Genomic DNA, 26,163 nt, shown 5'->3' with positions numbered 1-26,163 from the left:
CTACTTGGATCACAACAAATATAAGAGCTTCATTTCCCTCGTGTTACACTTTATACGTGATATAATATATTTTAATAATTAGTCGCGATCACGCAAACATACATTATACATTTTATTTTATGATCATAAATTTTCCCAATAAATATATATCTCAGGAATATCTAACTGAAATCTCATTTTTCAAATCATCATTCTAACATCAATTGGTGGCAATAGAAATTAATATCATAAATATTTCTCTTTCAAATAAATTGTATCAAATTTCGATATCAAAATAATAATATAAATTTTATCAAAATAATAATTATAAATTCAAGTTTGACCAAAGAAATAATAGTAAATATAATTTGAGAATATATAAAACATAACATCATATAAAATAATGTCATATAAAATCATGCATCCTATCTAAACACCTTAATTATCACTTAGCACATAATACTAACGGGATAGTCCTAATTAGATGGACATTGAGAATTACCTTGTCATGCGATTCTAGACAACGTATGCTTTTAATAATCTCTGTCTACGAATCCGCTGTCTTTAATATCGAAATCTTGCGTTTTCTTGACTGAATTTTAAGCAATTGAAAGATGGAGGAAGTAATTTGTAGGAGAAGAAGGAAGTGTGAGTAATAATGTGAATGAAATTAAGGGTAATTGGTTTGATTTATAAGAGGTAAGTGAGGTTAGTTATGAGGTTTAGAGGGAGGAGTGGGAAGTTATTGTTAATGGGGAGTTTTTTTTTTTTTATTATCATTATTTTTAAAATTTCTGAAATTTATTTATTTATTTATTATTATTTATTATTTATTATTATTATTATTATTTAAAAAAAAGGATGTTACACAACTATAATGCTTTCAATCGTCTCTAACAAGAATTTGTGATAATATTTTGTTTGAGCTATTTTTTTAGAGATAGTCTCTTGACCTCTTGGTGAAACGACATCAAAACAAAAATCCTATGCTAATAATTATATTAATTAGACTATATAAATTTATATGAAAAATGTCTGATGGTGAAACCGTTTCACGTAAAAATGTATGCTTAATGAAACAATTTGTTATGAAGTATTATTCCTAATAGCTCGTTAGCCAATTATCCAAAAAGTCTAGACAAATGGTTTTGTAATTACTTGGGATTGTGACTTTAGAAGTGTCGTTCAAAAATAGGTGTACCCATACACGTGAATTGTGATGGCTCTAAAGCTCCTACAAAGGTTTTTGGGCTAACAAACAATTCCGGAGGCCTTGGCCTAAAAATAGAAGTGATATTGACATTTTCCCAATCATATTAGCCCATCCCTTAACAAAAACAATATGTAAAACTTGTCTACGTACATATTTCATAAACTCCGGCCCGTTTTAGACTAGTGGTTTAAAGACGAGCGTAATATAAAGCTAACATAAAAATACAATTCGGGTACGGTGGAGCAAAAATATACTATAAATTTAAAGGTCTTATTTGTTTTATATTTTAAAAAACTTTTAAAGTCTAAAAACAAATAATTAAACTAAGTAAAAACAATGTCAAACAATGTTAACTAATATTTGCGGCTCTTAAATTTAGGGTTATGTTATCAGACATCTTACACATGCTCAGAACTACTCTTGAATACAATATTTTATTATTCTATTGTTATTCAATAGGTTCCATCTACGCAAGACTATCAATAACAAATAAATATTGATTGACATGCCATGCAAAAATTTGTTGATAGCATGGTTATTAAAATCACGATTGTAATCTACGATTCTACGATTTTACGATCTAAAAATAAGGGGGCGATTCGAATCGTAGGTAGAAATCGTAAGTTGGTAGAATCTTACGATTCTAACTTAAATAAAATTTATAGAGGTAGAATCATAACACGATTCTACGATCCTAAGATTTAACGATTCAATTCTACAAATTTATTCTTAATTGTTTTTTAATTTTTCTTGTGTATCATCTTTCATTAATTTTTAATTACAATTTAACAATCCATCATCATAGTTTTTTAAAAATTCATTTCTTCATCGGAATGAAGATTTAAACTAAATAATAAATATCTATTTATTTCATTCTTAAAAATGAAGTGAATGAAACTTTAATGAATAAACTTAAACTTTTGAGGTGAATAATCATGTCTAGATAGCAAATTTAAGTTAATTGTAGAATCTTACGATTCTACGATTTGATTTTACCGATTCGATTCTACATGTCTGAACGATTTAAAGTAGAATCCCGAATTTAACCACTTTTGTTGATAGTGATTATATATTCTTTGTTAATATTCACAAAATAATTGTTATTACCATTTTTAGATGTTAAATTTATAATATTATATGGATCAATCCACTAAAACTTGTTCTTCTCTGATCTCTCTCTATATAATGATATTCTTAAATTTTATGTTAGGACCTTGGTCTTTGCATGTAGAGTTCTCTTTCTTCAACAAATTCTTTTTTTTTTCGTGTGAGCCTCAAATAAAATATCAAATATAAAATATTACATATATAAATTTAGGAAACAGTGTGTTATTTTTTTCATAAAAATATATGCAAAATTTTGGATTGCATCAATTATATGAAAAATTAGTAACAATATTAATTTTTTTGCCCTTATCAATTTTAATTCTAATTAACCTTTAAGACTGATTTTTCTCTCTTCTAACAAACATTTTTTTTTATATACAATTACGATAAATTACTTAATTAAATTACTTAATTCCTACTTAGTAGGAAACCTAATTCTAAACTCACATATTTAAAATAAAATCAGTATTATCACACGATAAATTAGGGATATAAAAATAACAGACACCTTTTTAGCCTTATTCTACCTAAACTTTCTAATATTCTATCTTTTTTATTAAAATTATTTCCAAATAAAAAAAATATATCTTCATGCATTGATCAACATAACTATAAATATCACTAGAAAATCAAAATTTCATATCATAATTCATATTCATATTCATATCCATATTCATAATTCTCACAAATACAACTTATTAATATACGTACAATATTAAAAACAAAACAAAAACAAATCATGATGAAAACCCTAATGTTCCTCCTCCTCCTCTTATTCATCACCAGCAGCTCCACCGCCGCCTCCGTCTTGCCACCAATCTCCGCCATCTATGTTTTCGGAGACTCGACAGTCGACCCCGGAAACAACGATTACCTTCCGACGGCCTTCTTCCAAGCAAACCACCGACCTTATGGTGAAGATTTCCCGGGTCACATCCCGACCGGCCGGTTCACTGACGGTTTAATTGCACCCGATTTTATGGCCCAATTACTTGGTCTAAAACAATTTATTCCGCCCTACTTAAATCGGTCCGTATCAGACCGTGATCTGTTAACCGGGGTTAGTTTTGCCTCGGCCGGGTCCGGATTAGATGATCTAACGATTGATTTTTCACATGCACTTGATCTAACGGATCAAGTTACATATTTTTCGGAGGCTATAAAGAGAATGGAAAATTCAGCGGGTCAAGAGATAACGAACCGGACCGTAGAAAATGCAATGTTTTTAATATCGGTTGGGTCGAATGATATGCTAATTAATTATTATGATTTACCAACTAGGGCTTTGTTAAACTCTCCTTCAGCTTACTCTGATTTTCTTCTTTCTAGGCTTAAGCCTATTATTCAGGTAATAATTTGTTTAATTCTATGCTTACATTTTTTAGGAGTCTTATAATTCTATTAATAGCATGTTATTTTTGTAAATATATATATATATATATATATATATATATATATATATATATATATATATATATATATATATATATATATGTCGTTAACAAACGTCTTTAATTTGGAAATTCGTTAATCAGAATATAAGTCAATTTTAATACAACAACTATGATTGATATTTTTTTTTTTGAAATTAAAGATGATCGAGTTTTAATCTAAAAAATTAGAATTAATTGGCTACATCAACAAATATATCAAATATATTAATTAATATTGAATCATTTAATAATTAATTATATTGCTTGGTTATAGGTAGAGTATTAAATTTGGAATTAATTATTTGTATTAAAATATATTAATTATGATTATATTATTTTTGATTTAGTTTTTGAAATATGTTATTGCTAATACGTATATATAATTAAGTTACAGATGTTGATTGATTTTTAGTTTTAACCTTTGACTAGCATTATCCAAGCTAAATTAAAAATTCTATTTTATTTTTTTGTATGAAATTTGAGATGTGTTTTTATTTTTATTTTTTCTTAATTAATTAAAATTTCAGCGTTCTCACTGGCCATCAATAGTGTAGGTTTTTATTTGGTAAAGATTATTGTCTCTTTGATAATGTCCCGCATGGAGATTATTTCTATAGGGGATTAAGATATTTCTATTTAATCATTTGTGAAGATTATTTAAATGCATAACGGAAAAAATTTAGATGAAGAGTTTTCTTGGCCTTTTTTTGGTGGTAGGTTAGAAAATTCTCATAGACAAGAGGAAAATCTTTAAACACTAAGCTAACTTATGATTCTCGGCTTTTTATTTATTTGATATATTCAGTAATTTAAAAATCTTGTATAAACTTTGTCCATATTATTTTAGTGTGTTTGATTGTATTTGTCAAATAACAATACTTACTATTTTAATATCTTTTAAAGTGAGTGCATACTAAAATAGTGTGAAATCAAATATATAAAAACTTTTTGTTTAGTGATAGAATTATTTAAGTCGTTAGTCATAAGTGTGGTTTACTTGATAGAATTGATTAATAAAAGATAAAAAATATTTTTGTTAACAAAGTTTTTAAAAAAGAATTTTTCATTTAAGTGGATTGATGGGCACTTAGAACTAAGATATGTTTGTTGCTTGAATAGACTACTCACCAAGTCGCAAGAGTCAAGAATGCATGACATAGCATAAATAATTAATATACCTTCTTGTCATCACATTGAACACCTTGTCACTCCTATGTAGAGGTGTTTAGTGGGCCCATCTCAAAAGAGTCAAGCCCGTTAGTTTTTCTAAAGGGTCCGGCGGCTTTTAACGGGTCGGAACAAGCCCATTGAACACCTATACTCCTATGTCTTATTGTAAAAGTGTAACACATGAACTTGGTTGTTGCAGTCACTCTACACCCTAGGAGCAAGGCGGTTCGTGGTGGCGGGTTTTCCACCATTGGGTTGTTTGCCAATTCAAGTGAGTGTTGGTAGCATCATCCCTAATCCACATTGGCTACAAAGAGTTTGTGTTGATCAACAAAATTCAGATGCAGAGATTTATAATGCCAAACTCCAATCCCTTCTTAATTTGTTGCAATCTCAAAACCCTCATGCTAGATTTGCTTATGCTGATATTTACACTCCTTTGCTTGATATGATTAACCACCCTCAATCATATGGTAATCTTTTTTTTTTTTTTTTTTTTTTTTTTTTCCATCATTTACTTGTATGTTATATGTTTTAATCACACTACCCTATGTACTTCATATTGTTTATAAAAAGTGGATTCATACATAATCACACTATCCTCAATTTTAATTTTTGATTGATTGACTATATAACATATCGTGGACCTCAAATATTAAATGCTGATGATTTAGATAGGCCTTATATTGTTTTATAAATGTTGTTTGACTATATAACAATTAATGAAATTAATTGAAATAATCTTATGAAATTCCACTAATAAAAAGCTCAAATGTTTGGTTATGATATAAAGAAAAAATGAATTATCGTTAATTTTTTCTGCATATTGTAATTTAGTTTTATTGTTATTAAGGGCCTATACAGGTAAAAGCCACTTAAGGATGAAATATAGTACTTTAAACGGGCTTGAATATACAAGATTTGCCCTACCAATTTTAAAAAATCCTATTAGAATAATCAATTAAATTGAATGCAAAAGTCGTATTGGATATATGATAAGACATTAAAAATCACATGCTTTCTCCGTTTTATTATACTTACTACTGATAGTGATAGTTTTCCGATGAATATATCAATTGTAAGTTTTTCTAAACAATGATAATTAATATTAATTATTATATTATTGTACGAACGGATTAATAATATTAATTAAATGAATGTAGGTTTTGAAAGGACACTAGAAGGATGTTGTGGTACAGGAATTCTTGAATCAGGCAGCCTATGCAACACCATGGTGGTGACTTGCTCAAATCCATCAACTTATATTTTCTGGGATTCAATTCATCCCACACAAGCTGCATATAAGGTTTATGCCAATGCTTTGAACAACACTGTGCTTCCAAAGCTACTTAGTTGATCACAACTAAATAAATTTATTTACAATTCATTATTATAAATTTAGTATTGTTTAACGTAGATATACTTTTTTTATTGTTTCTATTTTGACTAAATTTAGATTATTATTTTATTTTATAGAATTAGTGAAATTATAGTGAAGTAGTGTTAAACCCGTGCTAGTTCACAATATTTTTAATAACATGGTTATTGTTTGATTTTGATTAAAAAAGTTCAAATTTAATTTAATTTGGGTGGTTTTTTAAATATTTAATTTAATATAGTTTTAGAATTTTATTTTCATATATGTTAAGATAGATTAATGAATATTGAAAATTCAAAAAAAACAAAGAAAAATAAATTACAAATAATCAAATAGTTTTTAAAATTATTGCGGAGATGCTATAAAAAAAAAAAAACTTGACATAATTTAATATATATTCCATATACATACATAGATATACATAGACAGATATATGGATATAGATTAATATCAAATTTTGTGGTTTAATTCCTTTTCCCTTTGTTGAACATAATGAATTGATGATATTTAACATATTGGTTTTTCTATATTCATATATATGTCATCTATACCCATATTATATTATCATCTAATAAATGTTAAAGCGATCATATGCTAAATATCATAAATTCATTGTATTTATTTATCATTTATATTTAAATAAATTTACTTATTTTAGAGTCTCAGCTATCATCGTAAATACCTAATAAATGTTAGATACTCTATCGTAATTCTTATTATGTCTATCTATCATCTTAAATACCCTAATAAATGTTAAATACTTGATTCCGACTGTTTTAAGGATACTATGTTATAAGTCCGAGAAACATTCTATACTTATAATATAATACTATGTTATAAGTTCTAGAAATTTTTCTATTTATATCACAAATGTTGGACAAAAATAACCTTGTTCATATTTTTTTATATTTTAATAACGTTTATGGTATCCAAATATCTTCCACTAACTTCATTTTAACATTTTTATATTCCTTATGGTCTCCACATGTTTCTCACTAACTTTATAATAACATATTATTATTTGTTGTAGTCCACATATTCTATCCACTAACTTTCTTTTAATATTTTTTAATGTTTATTGTACCCACTTTTTTCCCATCTAATTTATTATTTAATAAAATAAAATATTCACTATTTAAAAGATTCTATTTTTTTCATTTCTTAAGTGAACTTCATTAAGAAATGGATGAAGTACCATTTCTGTATTTATAGCGGCCAACAAAAATCTTTTTTATCTTTCTTATTATGTGTGGCATTATTATTTGATTATATATATATATATATATATATATATATATATATATATATATATATATATATATATATAATCTTTTCAGGATCAGAAAACAATTGTTTTAAGCTTTAAAAATTAAAAAAAATCCGGTTTCCATGTAAGAATATTTGTCTTCATTAAGACAGCAAGAACGATAATCATGCAAGGATTCTCAGTACTTATGTACTTCGAGAAAAATCACATAAATCAAAGATGTATAATTAACTAATGTAGCTGCTCCTTCCTCTATGTTAACTTCCAGCAGAAAATCTATAAATATAACTATCATCCTATTTCAAATTTTTTATTATTAGGCAAGAGCTAACCAACATCCCGAACCTATTAATAAGAATAATAATATATTTAAAAGAGTAAATTAAAATACAAAGTAAAAATAATAAGAATAATAATATATTTAAAAGAGTAAATTAAAATACAAAGTAAAAATAGACATAATATTATATAGTTTGACGTGTAATTTGGTCATAAATTTTAAAATTTATCCTATATTAGATAATATAATTAAAACTTAAAATTTATTTTAATCAATTATGTAAAATTAATTTTATCCTTACAAACCAATAATCATTATTATATTATCATATTTTGTATACTAGCTAGGTACTTATAAGAATAATACATTTTGATTTCCTAGAAACTTATAGGATATTAGAGTTAAATGGATGCAACCAAAACAATGATAAAAATAAAAGATTTAAAAAAATAAAATATAAAAAGAGCTAGAAAACAAATAAACTTGGCATTACCTTTGTATATTATATGCAATAGATATAATTATCTACTTTTTGCAATACAGTTATTGATTTCAAACAAATACTACACCAAGATCTCACTCATCAATTGTCTTGTTTGATAAAGTTAGATCCAAACTTGTCCTTGCTTGCTTATTTTTCCTACTACTTGCATGATCTTCTTCCTTCAACTTGTTAATCAACTTATTATTATCGTTTTCAATCAGCGGAATACACTGAGTATGATTATAATGATCCGAGCTTGCCATTGGCGAAAATGGAGGTGGATTTTGTAAAGAAAGTGATAATTCACTTCCTAATATCTCTTTATTTTTTGCATTTTTGTTGGGTAATTGATCATTATAATTATTTTCATGTTTTGGAGCTAGGGCAAGAGAAAGATCCAAATCTAAGGATTTTCTTTTAAGATGATCTTTTGAGGGTTTTAATGGTTCTAATATTGGACTAATTGTTAGATTTAATTCCACATTAGATTTTGGTTTAATACTTGTGGATTGATAAGATGGGGATGGTGATGATGATGAGCAATAGGGTTGTGATGTTGGCGTGGCTTTTTTTAGTGTTTGTTGAATTCTCCAATTTGATAATTGCCCTTGGAAGAGGTTGATGCTAGCTTGAGAATTATATGGTGCATAAATTTGGCTTGAAGGACTTCTCCATGATGTATCACTACCATATCTTATGCAACGAAACAAAGAAAAAATGTTAGTTTTTGTATTATCAACATATTGATCAACTTAAAAAAAATGCAATTATTAATTTTGCCTATTTTTTTGGGTTATTTGTTTCATCACTTACCATGAGATAAGCCTGTACAATTAGCCAATTTCTCTAATTGATCACTTTAAAATTATAAGTGATCACTTTACGGTTATAAGTAATTACTTTAAGACTATAAAAGTGATCACTTTAACATTATAATTGTTCACTTTAAGGTTATAAGTGATCACTTAAAAAATTATCACTTTAAAATTATAAGTAATTACTTTAAGGTACAATTGATAACTGTAAAATTATAAGTAATCACTTTAAAATTATAAGTAATCACTTGAAAACTATAATTAGTATACATTAGACTAGCCTAATAGTAATAATTTGACCATGAAACCATCTCAATTCAGAGTTTGTGTATTTGTTTTGTACCTTAGACTAAACGGTGATCTTTGGTTATTGTAGCCTTGTAACATAGGCAGTTGGCTAAGATTGTAGATATTATCTCTTCCATCAGTGAATATTCCTTGATTGCTCATAGCTGCTATATAAACAATGAATGAAAGACATTAATACAAAATTAAAAGTAGCAAATCCCTATTTTATTTAATTAATTTACAATAATGCTTTAATGATTAATCTTTTACCTTGATTCAATTCATCAATCTTTTTGCTCCTGTACATCTAATAGAAAAACCAATTCAAAGAGTCAATAATTAAGTCAAAAATTACACATATACATACATATACATATAACAAAATTGCAAAATAGATATGCTTAATTATCCAATTAATAAAATAATTAAATTGCTCATAAACATGATGTATATAATTTGAGTACAAAATTTCATTACCTGAAGATGACTCTTGACATGAGCAATACTCAGCCCTTTGATATTCATCAATTGAAGAACCAATTTAGGTGTTGCTCCTACATATATACATATATATATATTTCATCAGTTTCCACATCACAAAAATTATACCAAAATCCACTTAAATAGGGCAATTATTAATTATAATTTAGTCTTTATTTCTTTAAATTTGATACACGATATTTAAAAATCTGATCTTATTTTAATCAGCGTTATATAACAAATTCATAAAAAAAATAGAGTACTACATATATCAAAAAGTGTAGCTACTTACTCTCTTGTCCTCCTAGCCTCTCAACAGCATGAACGAAACAAAGATGTAGATCCGGTGTCCATCTCAACCGTGGCAACTTGGACCGGTTATATGGCCTCACCGATCCCGATGAGGCCGACTTTTTCTTGTCCTCCTCGTCGACCGTGCTCGTACTCGAGCTCGATCCATTGACCTTCATCAACTCACTATTATTGCTATTATTATTGTTATTATCATCAACTTCTTCTGCTTCTTCTTCTTCATCTGCCTTGTCATCCTTAAACTCATCATTAATTTCATCATTAGAAAGGCTAGTTTTAGACCCTTCTATGTTAATCATGATTAATTCTCTTTAATTTCTCCTTTTGGTTTCACTAATATGTTGTTTTCCCAAGAATAATTCTATGATTAAGGATTAATTAAAGGGTTTAGTGGTAGTATAAGACCTTATATTATAACTAGCTAGGTCTTAGTAGGTGGGTATTATTGGAGATAAAATAGACTAATTAAAAAAAAGTATGGAGAAGGAATTTTTTTCAGCATGAAATGAGGTATTGTGGAATTTGAAAAAATTCTTAATCTTATACCATTCTTATATACTTTATAAGGTTAATAATAATACAAATTTTTAAACAATATTAATAATAGGTTTTAATAGTCTGCTTTATGTGAAGTATAAATATATGGTCTGCATTGAATGATGCTACTTTAATTAGTTATAGCTAGGGCATGCAACAATGAGATGTATAAATAAGTAATAAATAAATAAATACTTCCTTGCATACATAACATACAGATCATATATTGGACTTCATTTATTGAGGGTGTTGTTTGTCGTTAAAACTTGTATGAAAGGGTGAAAAAGGTAGAATTAAATTAAAATGGAAAATATTCTACAAATAAATATTAAAATAACGACGACACAATTGTGATAAAATAGGTTTCGTTGTCGTGAGGTTCTCTTAGTTTTTTGAATTTTGCAACGGAGTGGATGATAAATCAGTAATTTGTTATTATTATTAAACTTTCGTGACGGATTTAGAAATAAATCAGTCCGTCGCAATTTATTATCCTCATCCATGGTGACAGTTAGTGGTTGCATAAAATACAATGTATAATAATAATGTATATTTCGATCCTCTGGGTTGAATAAGTTGTTCAACTTAGCTTCTTGTTTTCATGTCAATTTTAAATTTTAATATTTTTAATTGTACATTATTAGAATTCTAAGAACATGATATTATTAAAACAAATACATTGAGATGAATCAAATAAAGAAGAATATACGTAATTATCGTTTATTATACATAATGAATAAAAAGTAAAATAATATAGATATTTGTTTGTAAGTGTGGCAACTAATTTTCATTTTGAGTAATGCCCTTATCAGTTTCTTTAACTTTGAAACATTTTCATTTTGAGTAATGTCCTCATCATATTTTTAACTTTTATCCACACATTTTCTTTTAAATTTTTGCCTTATAATCATATCTACATTTTTTAATTACTTTATTAATTTTTTGATTTTAATTCTATCATTTCTCATTGTATCAATCTCATGAGAACAGAGGTTGTAAGCATAATGGAAGAATCAAGTGATAAGTGATTGACATACAGATTAGGTCTATTTATCGGCTATTAGAGATTTAGAGAATTATACTACTACTAGGATAAACCCCTGCAATACGGAGTTGTTAGTATAAAAATTATTTTAATTAAAGATATACATTTAATTATCATAATTTTTTATATATATAATGCACGGAGTGGTTTCAATACATTTCTATTGATATATTTTAAAAAATTACTAAATTGATAAACTGATTTTAAAAGGGAATGTTAAGGTTTTTAATTTATTGACTGCAATAAACATAGTTACGAAAAAATATCGTCTAAATAATTTGGAAAATTCTTTTCCAACCAAAGATACTATTAATTAGACTTATTCTTTGCAAAAAGTTTTGAAATAAGTTCACAAATAGTTGTGATAACATCATTCTAATTAAATTTATTTAATTTAGAAAATTCTTTTATCACGAATTATGTCATTAATTAAGTCAAAAATTATATTTTGATATTTATAAAATGAATAAAATTGACTCGAATAAAAGATTTTCAATGATATTAATTGTTGAAAATTAACTCTATTAAAAAATTCTCAATGATATTGTTGTAATAAATTTTTTAAATAAACTATCATTTTTAAATGTAATTTTATATAGGGATCAACATCAAAATTTAACTTTTAACAATTTTGATCTATTTGAAAATTGACTATGAGACTGTCATTTATCATTTTACAACAAAATTATTAAATTATATGATTAATATAAATCCAAAATTGAGCATATATATTCTTGATTATCTTTAGTCATTTTCTTTCCTAAGCCTCTACTTGTACTTAACAAAATGTTAATCCTAACTAGTAACTATATGAAAAAAAAAATCCCGACCAAATGTCAATTTATTCACATACATACAATATTTTGAGTATATATATTCTTGATCACCCTTAAGGCCTTAATTATTTTATTATAATAATTTTTTATCTGATTTTATAAAATAAGAATATATGAGAATCGAGTCTTATTTTATTTTAAACAAATAATATTTTTTGTAAGTAAAATTTTAGATTTGATTTTTACCTAATAATTTCCATCCCTTAACCTACATATAACATAGGAATACATAATGAAGGATAGTTGAATGTTGACTCTCGTCTTTCAAGCTTAACAGTTTGACGTTAGACAACACATACACATTAATCTATCGGTCAATCATGGTATATAATTCTGAAATCGTGCGGCTATTATTGCATTGACAACTATGTTGACTTTTAACACAAACATTATTGTGAAAATTAAAGTTAAAGGGATTTTGTATGGATTGAAATGACTACTTTGAAAAATATTCTTCACTCGTGTGTGTTTCTTTCTTTCTTTTTTTTTTTTTTTGCCTTTTTGTGCTTCTTTAATTAATTTGCAAGGTCTAAATAAAAAGCTAAAAATACTACTTTTTTGTGCACGAATTTATATACCAATAATAATTAAATGCTTGAAAAAAAAGGCTTTACACTAAAAGGGTTTGATTAATATAAATTTGCCCGAGTTTGATCACGGATATCTTGAGAATATAAAAGTGAGCCGTCCAAGTAAATCTAGGTTGTATGATAAGAAAGATACTTTTGCTTGTGATGTTTGTTTATAAATCAATTGAACACCTCTTATCTATCAATATAATTGTTAGCCTCATAAAATGCTACAAATTCTCCATTTCTAGTATTAATTATAAATTGATCTAGGTATATTGAGTGGCATGTATAGTCCCCATGCTATATGTATGCCATGTGTCATCTATGCGCCTATAAGTGACAAGTGTACGCACGCAGTTGATTAGTAAGAGCAAAACGGGCTAACGTTTAGGGCCTTAATTTTTTAGGGTCTAAAAAACTTTTTTATGGACAAAGTTGATATTAACTTAAATTAAAAATATAATTTTTTTTGCTAAGCAATATGAGGTATTAGTGATTATCAACAATTAAAAAAAATTGTTTATTACAACTTAAGTTCATAAGGGCCTTTTTCATCTTTCACCCTCAGGCTCAAAAATAAATGAGACGACCCTGTTCATACGAAAATTACATTTGTTACGAAGCTTACCCTTGATATTTAAGTATATTTAGAAGTGCTCGAATTAGGGATTGACGTGGGTCTTGGACTTTGAGGATTTAGACCTGACTCGATCATATTTAAAAGGTTTGAACCCACCTATTTATGGACCCTAAGGGTTTGGGTTAAATATGGGTTCATGATCTTATATTAGAGTCCAAGTCCACATTTTTGAGAACTAAATTTGACATTAATTCGGCAAATATATTCTTTGGCATTTATTTTTTGAAATCTGAAAACTATTATATGTATTTGTTTGTTTATTTGATTTAAAACTTTGTAATTTTGAAACGTTGTGTGATTTGAAACATTATCAATTTATGTAATTTTGAAATATTGTCACTGTATTTTCACTTTAAATATCAAAAAACTTGATAAATATTTCTTTTAGTTAAAAATATTTAAATAATTTTATACGAATTGACAAAAATTACTTAATATTTTTTATATAGCTTTTTTGAAAAAAGTTTTTAAACACTATTAATCTGATCGATGCTCATCCCTAGTTAGCTAAAATGATGTGTTGATCTAGTAGTAGTATGAGGTTGTCACCATTTTTTATAAAAATTCAATTATAATCTAGGATTCTAGCCATCAATCCGAATTATATGCAGGATTATAATGCTAATAAAATCATACAGATGGCTAAATGAGTAAATTTTTTTTTTATTAGGATCATAAGATTACATTATATAAGTAAATGTCATAAACTAAAGTAAGATTATTACTACTTGATCATAAAATATGCATGGATGAAATAAGCTAGAAAGGAGAAACATTTAAAGGACGGACATAAACCTTCCTAACCAGTTTAATATTACGTGACCCTATTTATGCGGATCTTCGTATAGGTATGTCTGTCCTTTCCTCCATTATCAACAATATATACTCCTTCGTCTCTAACTCTCTATAAAAAAATACTATATAATTTAAATGTGTTAGTAATAGTATTTTTGATTTATGATGTTTTTATATAGTTAGGAGTGGAGAAAAAATTGACAAATTCTATAAAGGTCCTGTGTAATTTTAAAATTTATGATATTTTTCTAATAAATTTGTCGATTTAAACATCTAACATATACTAAGTAATTAATATTAAGTACAGGGAATATCCAAATAGGTTCAATGCTGTGCTAGAACTCACAGCCTTCTAACACCAACACCAGGGATCAGACCCCATTCAATGTGCTTTTTATTTGTATTTTTTTAGATTCAAACAATGATTTTTGGGTTGGGTATGGCGTACGGGATATCAATCTTTTTCTTTCACCCACAAAATTCTCTCTCTCCCTCCTCAACAGTTTACTATCTTCACTCTCGACTCTTGAGTCTCGCCGGAAGTGAGCCACCACCACAACCTTCGCTCGCCGGTGGCCGTCATTGTCGACGACCTTCTTACTCCTCTCACAGTGATCTTGACACTGTCTTCGAATCTCACAAATGACGCCCCTGCTTGTTTCTACCTTCTCCAACCCTTGGCGTCACACACCGAGCTCCCACAATTCCACTTTTGTTGGTTGGTTGGACGCCACCAGCCACATCTCCGACCATTCATCATTTCAGTTTCAATGTATTTTTTTTCCATTTCTTTAATCAGCTGGTCTTGGCCTATATCATCTCAAATTGAGACCAAAAGTGGGCCGATCCAATTCGCACGTATATTAACCTTACATGCTTTTTCTCTTTTTTTTTTCTATTTTTTGGGGTATTTTTCAATTTTAATCTTAAAGGTATTAAATTTTGATCTATCAATTTCAATTTAAGGTAAACTTCAAACAAATCAATTAACATAGAAATTTTCAATTTTGACCTATTTGTGATTAATTTTGACGTTAAACTGATCAATTTCTCTACCTAAATATAATTCTGTTTCACAATTTGAGAACAAAATTAATAAAATGGTATTATTTTATCATTCTATGGATGACTTTTAAACTACAAATGAATGGTCAATAACAATATCAATAATAGTGTTAAAACATTGTACAATACAAGTACTTTTATTCAATGCAACATGATGATTCTAATGGAACATAAGTGTACTTGTACTCTTTAATCATCGATCAATAATAGTGATATTATTCTTTCCTCAACATGTTTATATATATTTGTAAATAGTTTAAATTGAATATGTTTAAATATTACTTTACGTTGAAATTGATACCTTTAAAGTCAAAATTAATAAATGCCCAAAAAATGAAAAAATAAGGAAAAACGTGTGATGTTGTTACACACGCAAACACTCTTAGTCTCAATTTGAGGCGATCTGGGCCAACTTTTGTTATTCTTTAATAGTATACTCACTGAACTTAGTTATTTATTTATTGTATATTGCATTGTTGTTTTATCAACTAAACTGTTTGGTTTATTTTTTGTGCAACTTTTTGTTGATTGCTTAGATAGAACATTAGGTTGGTGTTTGTCATATCAAATAAATTATATTGAGTTAAAAAGATACAAGATTAATAAACTCTAACAATTAGAAATGTCTCAAAAATGATTATTGATTGTAATTTTAGTGTTTTAAATAGAGCTAGTTTGAAAAGAATAAGTATCTAAAAAACTAACTTCGGAGTTTGGATCACATTTTATATCTAGTTTAAAGTTTAAAATTTTTTGACATCACGTGATTTTTTCCTGAATCTGCCACTAAAATTGAGGCTCCTAATATTTCGGGACCCTGTGTGATTACTCAGAACCTCCCATGTTCATAGGAACAGTGGGATTAGTAGTTTATTTTCACTATTTATAGGGTTGTGCGGTACAAGATTGTAATAACTGTTTAATTATCTAATTAGTTGTGTAAGTTAATAATGTTTGATAAACGTATCAATTATGATAGTTGTTGAATAAATTTATTGAAAAGATATAGAGAAATTCTTAAATTGCTATTGAGGAAGCTATTTATGGTTTAGATTTGTTGGATCCCATTGAATTCTACAACTTTAATTCTTATCCATCAACTAATATTTTTTAAATTTATTCAAAACTATTGAAAATAAGTTTTGAAATGAATTGTCAAGGGAAAACGAAAAATAGTATTGTAAGTGACTAACATAAGGATAGGATATTAGAATAATAGTTCTGAACTAGAAAATAGAAAAAATTATTCAGATTAATCTAACTTATTTTCAATTCTTTACAAATAATTTTATCTTTTGAAAATTAAAAATTAATCCAACATTTATATTATATTTGTCATGAATGGACCCTTTTACTTACTAGCCTGTTACAACCGGTGTACCCTCTTCAATCCCTTCTTTTCCCTAATCTGATTTCAAAATCAGAAACCCAAGGCTTCATCTCCTTCACCATTCTCTCTCTTCCTCTTCAATGAAGCAAAGCTTCAAGCCTTTAACAATTCCAATCAAAAACCCCTAATTCCTTTCCTATTTCAATTCTAAATCTATAATCCCCATCCTCATTCAATCTCATTTGAGATTTGCCAAGAAAACGAGCAACACTGTGCGCGTCTTCTCACATGTATTTTTATCCTAATTTTCTGAAATTTCATGACCTTTACTACCGAAATTTTAATTTCATTTTCATCTTTCAATTTCAATTTCATCCCTAATCTTCTTCCTAAATTTTACAGTTCTCACATCTTCTTTGTCAATGGTTCATAAAATTCTAAATTTTCTCAATATTAATACTTTCTTGTATGAAATTTTTGAATTTTTATTTGTTAAAATTTTCAATTTTAATGCTTTTTTGTATATATGAATTTATGTATTACAAATTTTGTTTTGTTTGGCAATGTAATTACTTTTGCTATGTACTGATAGTTAACTAAGGCATTTTGTAATTGACAAACTTATTTAATCATTTTGTAATTGGCAAACTAGTTAATTAAGCAATGTTGATATTTTGTAGCCTTAATCTGGATGATATTTTGTAAGCCACAATCGATGGGATAAGTATGTAAAGACAATTACAATTTAGGCAAAGTTGATATTTTGTAGCCTTGATCATTTATCTTCTTGAAGGGTCCATTGACAACAAACTAAAAGCAAAGGTCGGATTATTAAAAAAATTTTAAAAGATGGGAGTATCGACAGGTAATGAGAAATAAGGAGGAAGAAGATGAGAGGAAACTTGATATAACATGTCGTTTTCTTAAAGGGTCCATTGACAACAAAATGAAAATAAAGGTTAGATTATTATTTAATTTTCAAAAAGTAGGATTATTAGCGGGTAATGAAAAATAGGTTGGATTATTCCCAATAATTTTTCCTAGAAAATATTACTCTCCATCTCAGTTTTTTATTACACTTTGACTAAAATTACGAGACTTTTTTTATCAAATATAAGCAAACAATAAAAACAAATGGAGGTAATTATTATAGACATTACTCAATACAAATAATTTATCCAACTTTACCAAATCTACGAGTTTGTCATAAAACATATGAGTAATCCATTAGACTGAGAACCGGGTCATGTATAAGTTGGAATTTACGTACCACTTTTTAGACTAGATTTTTGATTTAAATCTTGCATATACATCCTTTTTTCGGCTTATTCTATAATATAAAAAATATATTATATCGTAAATTAATTTATAAAATTCAATATAGACAAACTCATGACTATAGTTGATGATATTATTCTGAAGGGGTCCAAATATTTTAAAAAATTTATCAACCACTGCACTGAATGATGTGATTGTAAGGGGGAGATATTATCTAACCAATAAAATAAATTAGTTAAATTTAATTTTAATGCTTGTGTCGAAAATCAAGCAATATATATACTATAATAATATATATATATATATATATATATATATATATATATATATATATATATATATATATATATATATATATATATATATATATATATAAGTATTTTTGTTAGTTCTTTCATCTTTGCGTGTTTTTGACGTAATTTAGTTGATTGTTAACTCCTTGATCTTTCCTTGATAAGTAAGTGCCTTTTATTTAATTTCTCAATATAGTAGGTGATGGTTAACCTAAACCTAATGATGTGTTAATTCTAGTGTCTAGAATATAAATAGTGCTTATACTCCTTATTTATGTTTTAAAATAAAATAAATGTTATGTTTGACTTTGTATTTAATCTAACATGCTTCTTTGACTATTATTATTATTTTTTTTTTTTTGGCAAATAAGGTTTTTGTATTTAATCTAACATGCTTCTTTGACTATTATTATTTTTGATCACTTACATGTAATTAAATATTTAGTATTTAATATTTAGTGTATTTATTAAAAAAAATATATATTAAAACTTTTAATTTCAAAAGTTCGACCATTTTCCAAAAAAAAATTCAAAAGTTTGAAATCAGCTAAAAAACCAAAATATGATTTTTAATGATTATTCATGTGAAATCTCCTTCAATACTACCATCATGCATGTACTCATTCAATTTTACTTACATAAAATATTTAATTTATTTATTCAGATTAATATTTAAGATTTTATTTATATTTTATGTATAAGAACAATTTTACTTTCTTATTTAGCTTGCCTTAAGAACTTTTCCTAATTATACTCTAAAAGTACAACAAAGTTTTCCCTTTAAACAAAATTTAATTTTCCCTAATATCTACTTCACAATGAGTAAAGGTCACTAGTTTCAGTTAATTAGGACGTGCACTACAATAAAATTTACTTTTAGTGAGATATATTTAGTGACATTTAATTTAAATGTCGCTAATTTAATTTTCTAATGGTATATATAGTGGATTCGATAGCATTTATTAGACTCTTTAGCAGTATAATATAAAATCATACTAAATCTTTTCGCGACATAGGATCTAGTGACATTTCTCATAAATGTCATTATAAATGTTATTATATAGTATAGTAACAATTACATATGCCACTAAAGGCAAATAAAATGTCACCAAATCACTTTATAGTGGAACTTAAAATAAAAATCACAAATTATTACACTAAAAATATAGATTAATGTCATTTTATTTTAATGCCACTAAGTCCGATGTTGCAAAAAGTTAAATTTGCTATATTTGTATTAGAGATAAAAATTTGATACGAGTATAATTAGTGTTTCATTCTTTTCATTATGTTGTAATAAAGTTTGTTATGGGTATTTGTCAGCTGGTGCCTTCTGTTGTAACAACCTTGTGTATAAAAGGCCATCTGGTGCTATTACCTAAGGTACAATACACAATAATGAAACGTGTCCTTCTCTCATATTTCACATGGTATCAGAGCAGGAATACTGCTGTGAAATTGTTATAGGTTCGTCTTTTTACTGTTCCATTCATCAATCTTGTCTCTGTGGTGTTCATTTTTATTTTGCTCACTTTCTCAGCTTTCTTCCTCATTTTTCTTTACTTTCTTGATATATTTTTCTCTTTCCTCCATGGCTGAAACTATCATACACACTTCTTCTGATAATCAAACGCACCAAACTCATACTGAGATCCGACTCAAGATCCTTGATCTGTATATTACCTCTATCCATCTGATCATACTAATACCAAACTTGTCAATACTCCTTTTGATGGTAATGCTTTTGGTGATTGGAAAAGATCTGTCATGATTGGTCTTATAGCTAAGAATAAGTTTATGTTTCGTTGATGGCACGCTTCCTCAACCATCAACGGATGCTTCACATATGAAAGCATGGGATAGATGCAACAATATGGGATAGATGTACAATAAGTATGCTTCTAAGATATGAACTGATCTTGAGGAAAGGTTTGGTGTCTCTACTTCTTCTCAGATTTATTCGTTGTATGAGGAATTATCTAACATATCTCAAGAAGAAAATATGAGTATCACTAAGTACTACACTAAGGTAAAATCTGTTTGGGATGAAATTGATAATTTCAATCCTTTGCCTATTTGTACTTGTAATGGTTGTAGTTGTGGTGTCACAAAAAAGGTCTTAAAATTGCAACAAGACCAGCGTCTCATGAGTTTCCTTATGAAGGTGGATGATCAGTATAGTCAAGTGAAAACTAATGTCCTCATGTTACCTGAACTTCCGAATGTTCCCACAGCCTATCGTATGCTATATCAAGAACAAAAGCATAAAGAGCTTGCTCGCCTTCATGTTTCATCCTTACCTTCTAATTCTATGGCTTTTACAGCTAGCAAAAAATATTTCTTAGACAATAGTCATCTCACTAGTCGTTTTTCTAAGCATCACACTCCAGATGCTGGCGTGTTCAACAAGTACAAAAATGGCATTGGAAAAGTAACTCGAATTATTTCTGTGATCACTGTAAAATCAGGGGACATTCTATTGAGAGGTGTTTCGAAATTAATGGTTATCCACTTGGATTTAAACATAGGCGCTTTGCTGGCTCAGTTCAAAACAATGAAAACAAATCAGATCTTGATAATCTTGGCCTCACTGCTACGCAAATTGATAGTCTCATGGCTCTCTTAACTAAACACAAAGAATCTCCTATTGAGGCTGTGCCTATGGATCTTGAGACTAATGGTACTTGTGTGCTTCAGGACCATTTAAAGACAAAGGGTTCTTGGTAGGCTCTCTCATAGTCTTTACTATGTTGACATTCCTTCTCCTACTTCATCTTCACAAACTACAACATGTGTAGCTGCTGAGTACTCTACATCAAATAAGAAAAATATTGACCTTGCTAAGTTGTGGCATCTTAGACTAGGGCATGTACCTGTTTCACAGTTGAAAGTTTTATTTCCTACTATTAATGTAAATAAATTTCATGATTCTATTTTTTGCACCATTTGTCTTGCTATCAAGCAAACAAGACAGCCATTCCCTAGTAGTTCTATCAAAACTACTCGAAGTTTTCAATTGATTCACATAGACACTTGGGGCCCATATCGATATGTTACTCATGACGGTTGAAAATTCTTTTTAACTATTATCGATGACTATACAAGAGCTACATGGTTGTACTTGATGAAATCAAAAAAATCAATACATTTCTTTTCTTAGACAGTTTTATGCTTATGTGGAGACACATTTTCATTCCAAAATTCAAACCATTCGGACCGACAATGCCAATGAACTTTGTGACGGTGAATCAAAAGAATTTTATCTTTCTCATGGAACTATTCATCAAACATCATGTCGTGACACCCCTCAACAAAATGGGATCGTTGAACGCAAACATCGTCACTTATTAGAAGTTGCACGAGCTCTTTCTTTTCAGTCTAACCTTCCCACTTGTTTTTTGGGGGGAGTGCATCAAAATCACCACTTATCTTATTAATAGATCTCCTTTATCTGTTTTAGGCAACATCTCTCCATATGAAAAGTTGTTTGGAGAGCCACCCTCCCTCTCTCATCTTAAATCTTTTGGCTGCTTATGCTTTGTTTCCACACTCAAGCACAATTGTCCAAAGTTCAATACTAGAGCTGACATCTCTATCTTCATTGGCTATTCTTTCACTCCAAAAGCCTACAAAACTTATAATCCTCTCACAAAGTCTATTTTCTTTTCTAGGGATGTTACTTTTCAAGAGCATCATTTTACATATCACTCTACTACTCCCATCCATTCCCCTTTCTCTACTTTTTATTTACCTGCACATACCCCTATCCCTCCTTATGATGATTCTTTCCTACCTAATCCTACTTTTCCTATACCATCTCCTATTTCTACTACTGTATCTACACCTCCTATTCCTGACCCTCCTGCCTCCTCAAATACATTCTCCCCCTCTCCTTCTCTTAACTCTCCCACTACTGTGTCTTCTCCTACTTCTTCTTCCCCTTCTTCTATACCTAAAGTTTCCTTGGTTGTCGACTTGTCTCAACCTACTACCCTTCCATCTTTACCCACAAGAAGATCTACCTATACCTATAAATCTCCCTCTCACTTACACGACTTTGTTTGCAACACTGCTCATTAGTGCAATATCGTCCCCTTTGGCTCTTTGCCACTTACTCATCAATCTTTTTTGGCGTCTTAAAGTCAGTGGACCGAACCCAAAACCTAAAAACAAGCTGCCCAAGATTACTGTTTACAAAACACATCGGAAGACTCATAGAAGTCTAGGCTGAATCCGACCTGTGGCTTGATAGCCACAGCAAACCAATATCAGAGTATTTTAAAAATTTTAGATAATTTAAACTTAAATAGTTACAAATTATTTATAAGCTAAGTTTATACCTTACAAAATATCTAAATCTTTTAATTTTACAACCACATGATTCTTTAAAATGTCATTACAAGTTAACTTTCGCAAAATGTCGCCCTCGCTATCGCGACACATAATACATAAGAGCAGCAAAAGTCCATCCATATTAGAGTTGACCTGAAAGTGGATCTATCCCCCGTAGGGAATAGGTCCCATCAAAAACTATCAACAATTGAAATATTGAGTAATCCAACAAACTATTACATTTATATACAAGTCATTAACAAACATTTCTAAAAAATTCCTTTGCTCATTTGGTAACTACCCATAAACATTATCTTATCCAAATTCAAACTCTTTTTCGACACACAGCTATAACTTTACAAGTTAATAGCGAAATCATTAAAATACAGCTATTACTTTACATGTCAATAGCGAAACAATATGACAAATGAAATATATGATTTCATTGCGAAACAAGCAAAACTTTATATACCAAACATATTTATTCAAAACTCATATTAAAGCAATAATATAACAGCACTTTAAAACATGGAATATATGGACCATCAGGAAGTAGGCTTGATCTAAATCCCGAGAGTACGGGTAATCGTCATCACTGAAAATACGGTTCTTACAAGAACGAAACGGGATCGGGGGCTCGAGACCGATCTGAATAACCATTACCTATTATCAAGCTATAGGATTTCACAATAATTCGAATATAAATATCGTTGCCAATTCCTAAATAAAGACATTTTTCAATGTCGAATATTTCAATATAAAACAAAACAATAATTCACTTGATGTTCTTTGAAATCAACAATAATACTTCATTTTCATAATATGATATTTCAAGACTCATATTTTATAAAGCAATAACATACAAAACATGTGAAGATTAGAAAACAAAGTCAAACAAAGTCAAATCCAGTCCTGAACTGGACTCGCAGTCGCACAAAACCTCGCAATACGCGACCATAGTTCAGACCCAGTTCTGAACTTAGCTTGAACGTAGAAATTCGAGTATCTACTTTTAAGTATACGATTTTGTCCCAAACAATCAGCAGCAAAATAATACTTATAAAACATGAACTAACTTGAATTTAACTTTAAAAGATAGTAGTGTTTGTAAGATTATCTTTGAGCAAGTTTAATTTCCACACACTCACACAAAACTTGAAAATCAAAAACCAAAAATCCACTTGAATTGCTAGTTCTTCAATGGCTATTTTGATGGACCTCAAAATGGCTCCTTGATACTACTTCAATTATTCCAACAAAAAAACTTTCTAAAAACCTAACACACAACAATTCAAATGTCAATTTAATGGTTCTTTTAACCTTTAGATTAACATACACATACATAAAATGAAGATGAATATGTTTAAAACTTATTTTAACACAAAGAAATGAAAGATGGTAAGGACTACTTGAATTCTTCTACCCCAACAATATCTACAATCAATATAACCCCACTTCAAGAATGAATAATGGCCCTAAATTGATCTTAAATACCCAATAAATAACCAAATACTTGATTAAAAGAATACCCAATTGACTCAATTTGAACAATTAATCTCATAATTGGTTATTCTCGATTTTCATGATAGTCTGTTAGTATTTTGGTTGTAACTCTCTCATACAAACTCATTTGGTTGATAATGGTGTTGAGGTTTGAGGGGGAGGGGATCTCAATTTTGAGTCTGGTTTGTTTTCTCTATTTTTTTAAAGAAATGAAGGAAGATGAGTAAAGTGATATTGTTAAAGGTTTGACAACTCATACGTTTATGTGTCTAACCATGACAAACTTTACTTTTAACCCTATTTTCATCGTATAACTTACTTTTGTCCCAAATTTAAAACGAATGATATCCTTAAATAATAAAATATTATTCTGAGTCCAAATAAAATAACATACTTAAAATTTAATACTCAAATTAACTTAATTAATTACTATTAATTAAGTTGTTAAAATAAGGGCTGTCTCAGGATGATACGAGTATAATTAGTGTTTCATTCTGTTGTAATAAAGTTTGTTATGGGTGTTTGCCAGCTGGTGCCTTCTGTTGTAACAACCTTGTGTATAAAAGGCCATCTGCTGCTATTATCTAAGGTACAATACACAATAATGAAACGTGTCCTTCTCTCTCTTCTTTACCTGTTCTTTTCATAAAAGATTGTGCTGTGCTTTTTTCTCTGATATTTCACAAAATTTAAGAAGATAATAAAGTTAAATTATAAAAATAAAAGTCGATATAAAGGGGTATATTTCTCCTCCATTCCATTAGACTTAATATTTACCCCTAAAATAATAGAATTATTCTTTAATTCTTTCTAACTATCGCATTGCACTCCTACTTTTACTATATAATACATAAAGAAGGTGGTGTGTAAGATGATCAAAAAGATGGTGATTAATAGCCGCCGTTCATGTTGATTAGACCTGTGTAACGGGTCAGAGGGCCATAGGCACACCTGGATGTGACCCTTTAATACATGATCTTTGAATGGGTCGAGTATTAAATGGGCCGGACCTTAACTATACCTTTTATTTATATAAATGAAGTAGACTATAAACGTGCTATATACCTGTTACTATTATGATTTTTTTCTTGAACCATATGATACATTACTATATTTATAATAGTCAATAGTTTAATTATAATTAACAAATGTAAATAATGATGTTTAACATGCTGATTCTTGTAGAAATTTTAAAGAAAAACTATAAAACAAGATGGGTGGGGTTGAATTGATGAGATGGTCTGATCCATTTAAGCCTGTTTTAATTTTTGAGGCAATCCGATTCTTATCCGACTCATTGTACATGTCTAATGACGATAATGCAATAGTTGGAACAAGAAGTAAAGATACAAATGATATGAACGAGGTATTACGTTCTTGAGTCCTTGAGACCATGTAATAGAGTACATGTATAATATATTATGGGGTTATAATTATCGGTTTCACCTTTTAGTTGAGTTAATTCATTCAAATTGACATGGTATCAAGAGTCAACTTGACAGATGATCGATAATGATCGATGATTGAAAGATTGACATGGTGGCGCGCTGATGCCTGGAGTGGTGGAGGTTGTGCATGATTGTTGAATTATTAGGGTTAACAATGGAAGGGGATGAGGGTTTGAAGAGCAGGAATTGACTGATATTATAATATGTCGAAGGATTGGAATTATGCCATTTAATTACTAGATAATAACGTGACTTAGCTAGCTACGAAAATCACCGACAAAGT

General features: G+C 28.5%; 2 protein-coding genes across 3 annotated transcripts; one reads left to right on the top strand and one right to left on the bottom strand.

Moving 5' to 3' along the window:
• The first annotated feature begins 3,038 nt into the window (after positions 1-3,038).
• Positions 3,039-6,259, top strand: LOC130803810 (GDSL esterase/lipase At2g40250). Its single transcript, XM_057668012.1, has 3 exons — positions 3,039-3,647; positions 5,102-5,375; positions 6,066-6,259. The coding sequence occupies exons 1-3, from the start codon at positions 3,039-3,041 to the stop codon at positions 6,257-6,259; spliced, it is 1,077 nt and encodes a 358-aa protein (XP_057523995.1).
• Positions 6,260-8,233: 1,974 nt separating this feature from the next.
• Positions 8,234-10,837, bottom strand: LOC130804151 (myb family transcription factor MPH1-like). 2 transcript variants are annotated; one of them, XM_057668488.1, is made up of 5 exons: positions 10,187-10,837; positions 9,892-9,968; positions 9,685-9,721; positions 9,470-9,581; positions 8,234-9,004 (listed from the first exon to the last, which is right to left on the bottom strand). In XM_057668488.1, exons 1-5 carry the CDS (start codon positions 10,503-10,505, stop codon positions 8,404-8,406), a joined length of 1,146 nt encoding a protein of 381 aa, XP_057524471.1. In that variant the 5' UTR covers positions 10,506-10,837; the 3' UTR covers positions 8,234-8,403. The 2 variants fall into 2 exon arrangements, with proteins under 2 accessions (XP_057524471.1, XP_057524473.1); XM_057668490.1 differs by having other exon boundaries at positions 9,470-9,578; positions 10,187-10,836.
• Positions 10,838-26,163: the final 15,326 nt, after the last annotated feature.

This window comes from Amaranthus tricolor, chromosome 17 (assembly GCF_026212465.1).
Source record: "Amaranthus tricolor cultivar Red isolate AtriRed21 chromosome 17, ASM2621246v1, whole genome shotgun sequence".
NCBI lineage: Eukaryota > Viridiplantae > Streptophyta > Magnoliopsida > Caryophyllales > Amaranthaceae > Amaranthus > Amaranthus tricolor.
This window is presented reverse-complemented; position numbering and strand designations above follow the sequence as displayed.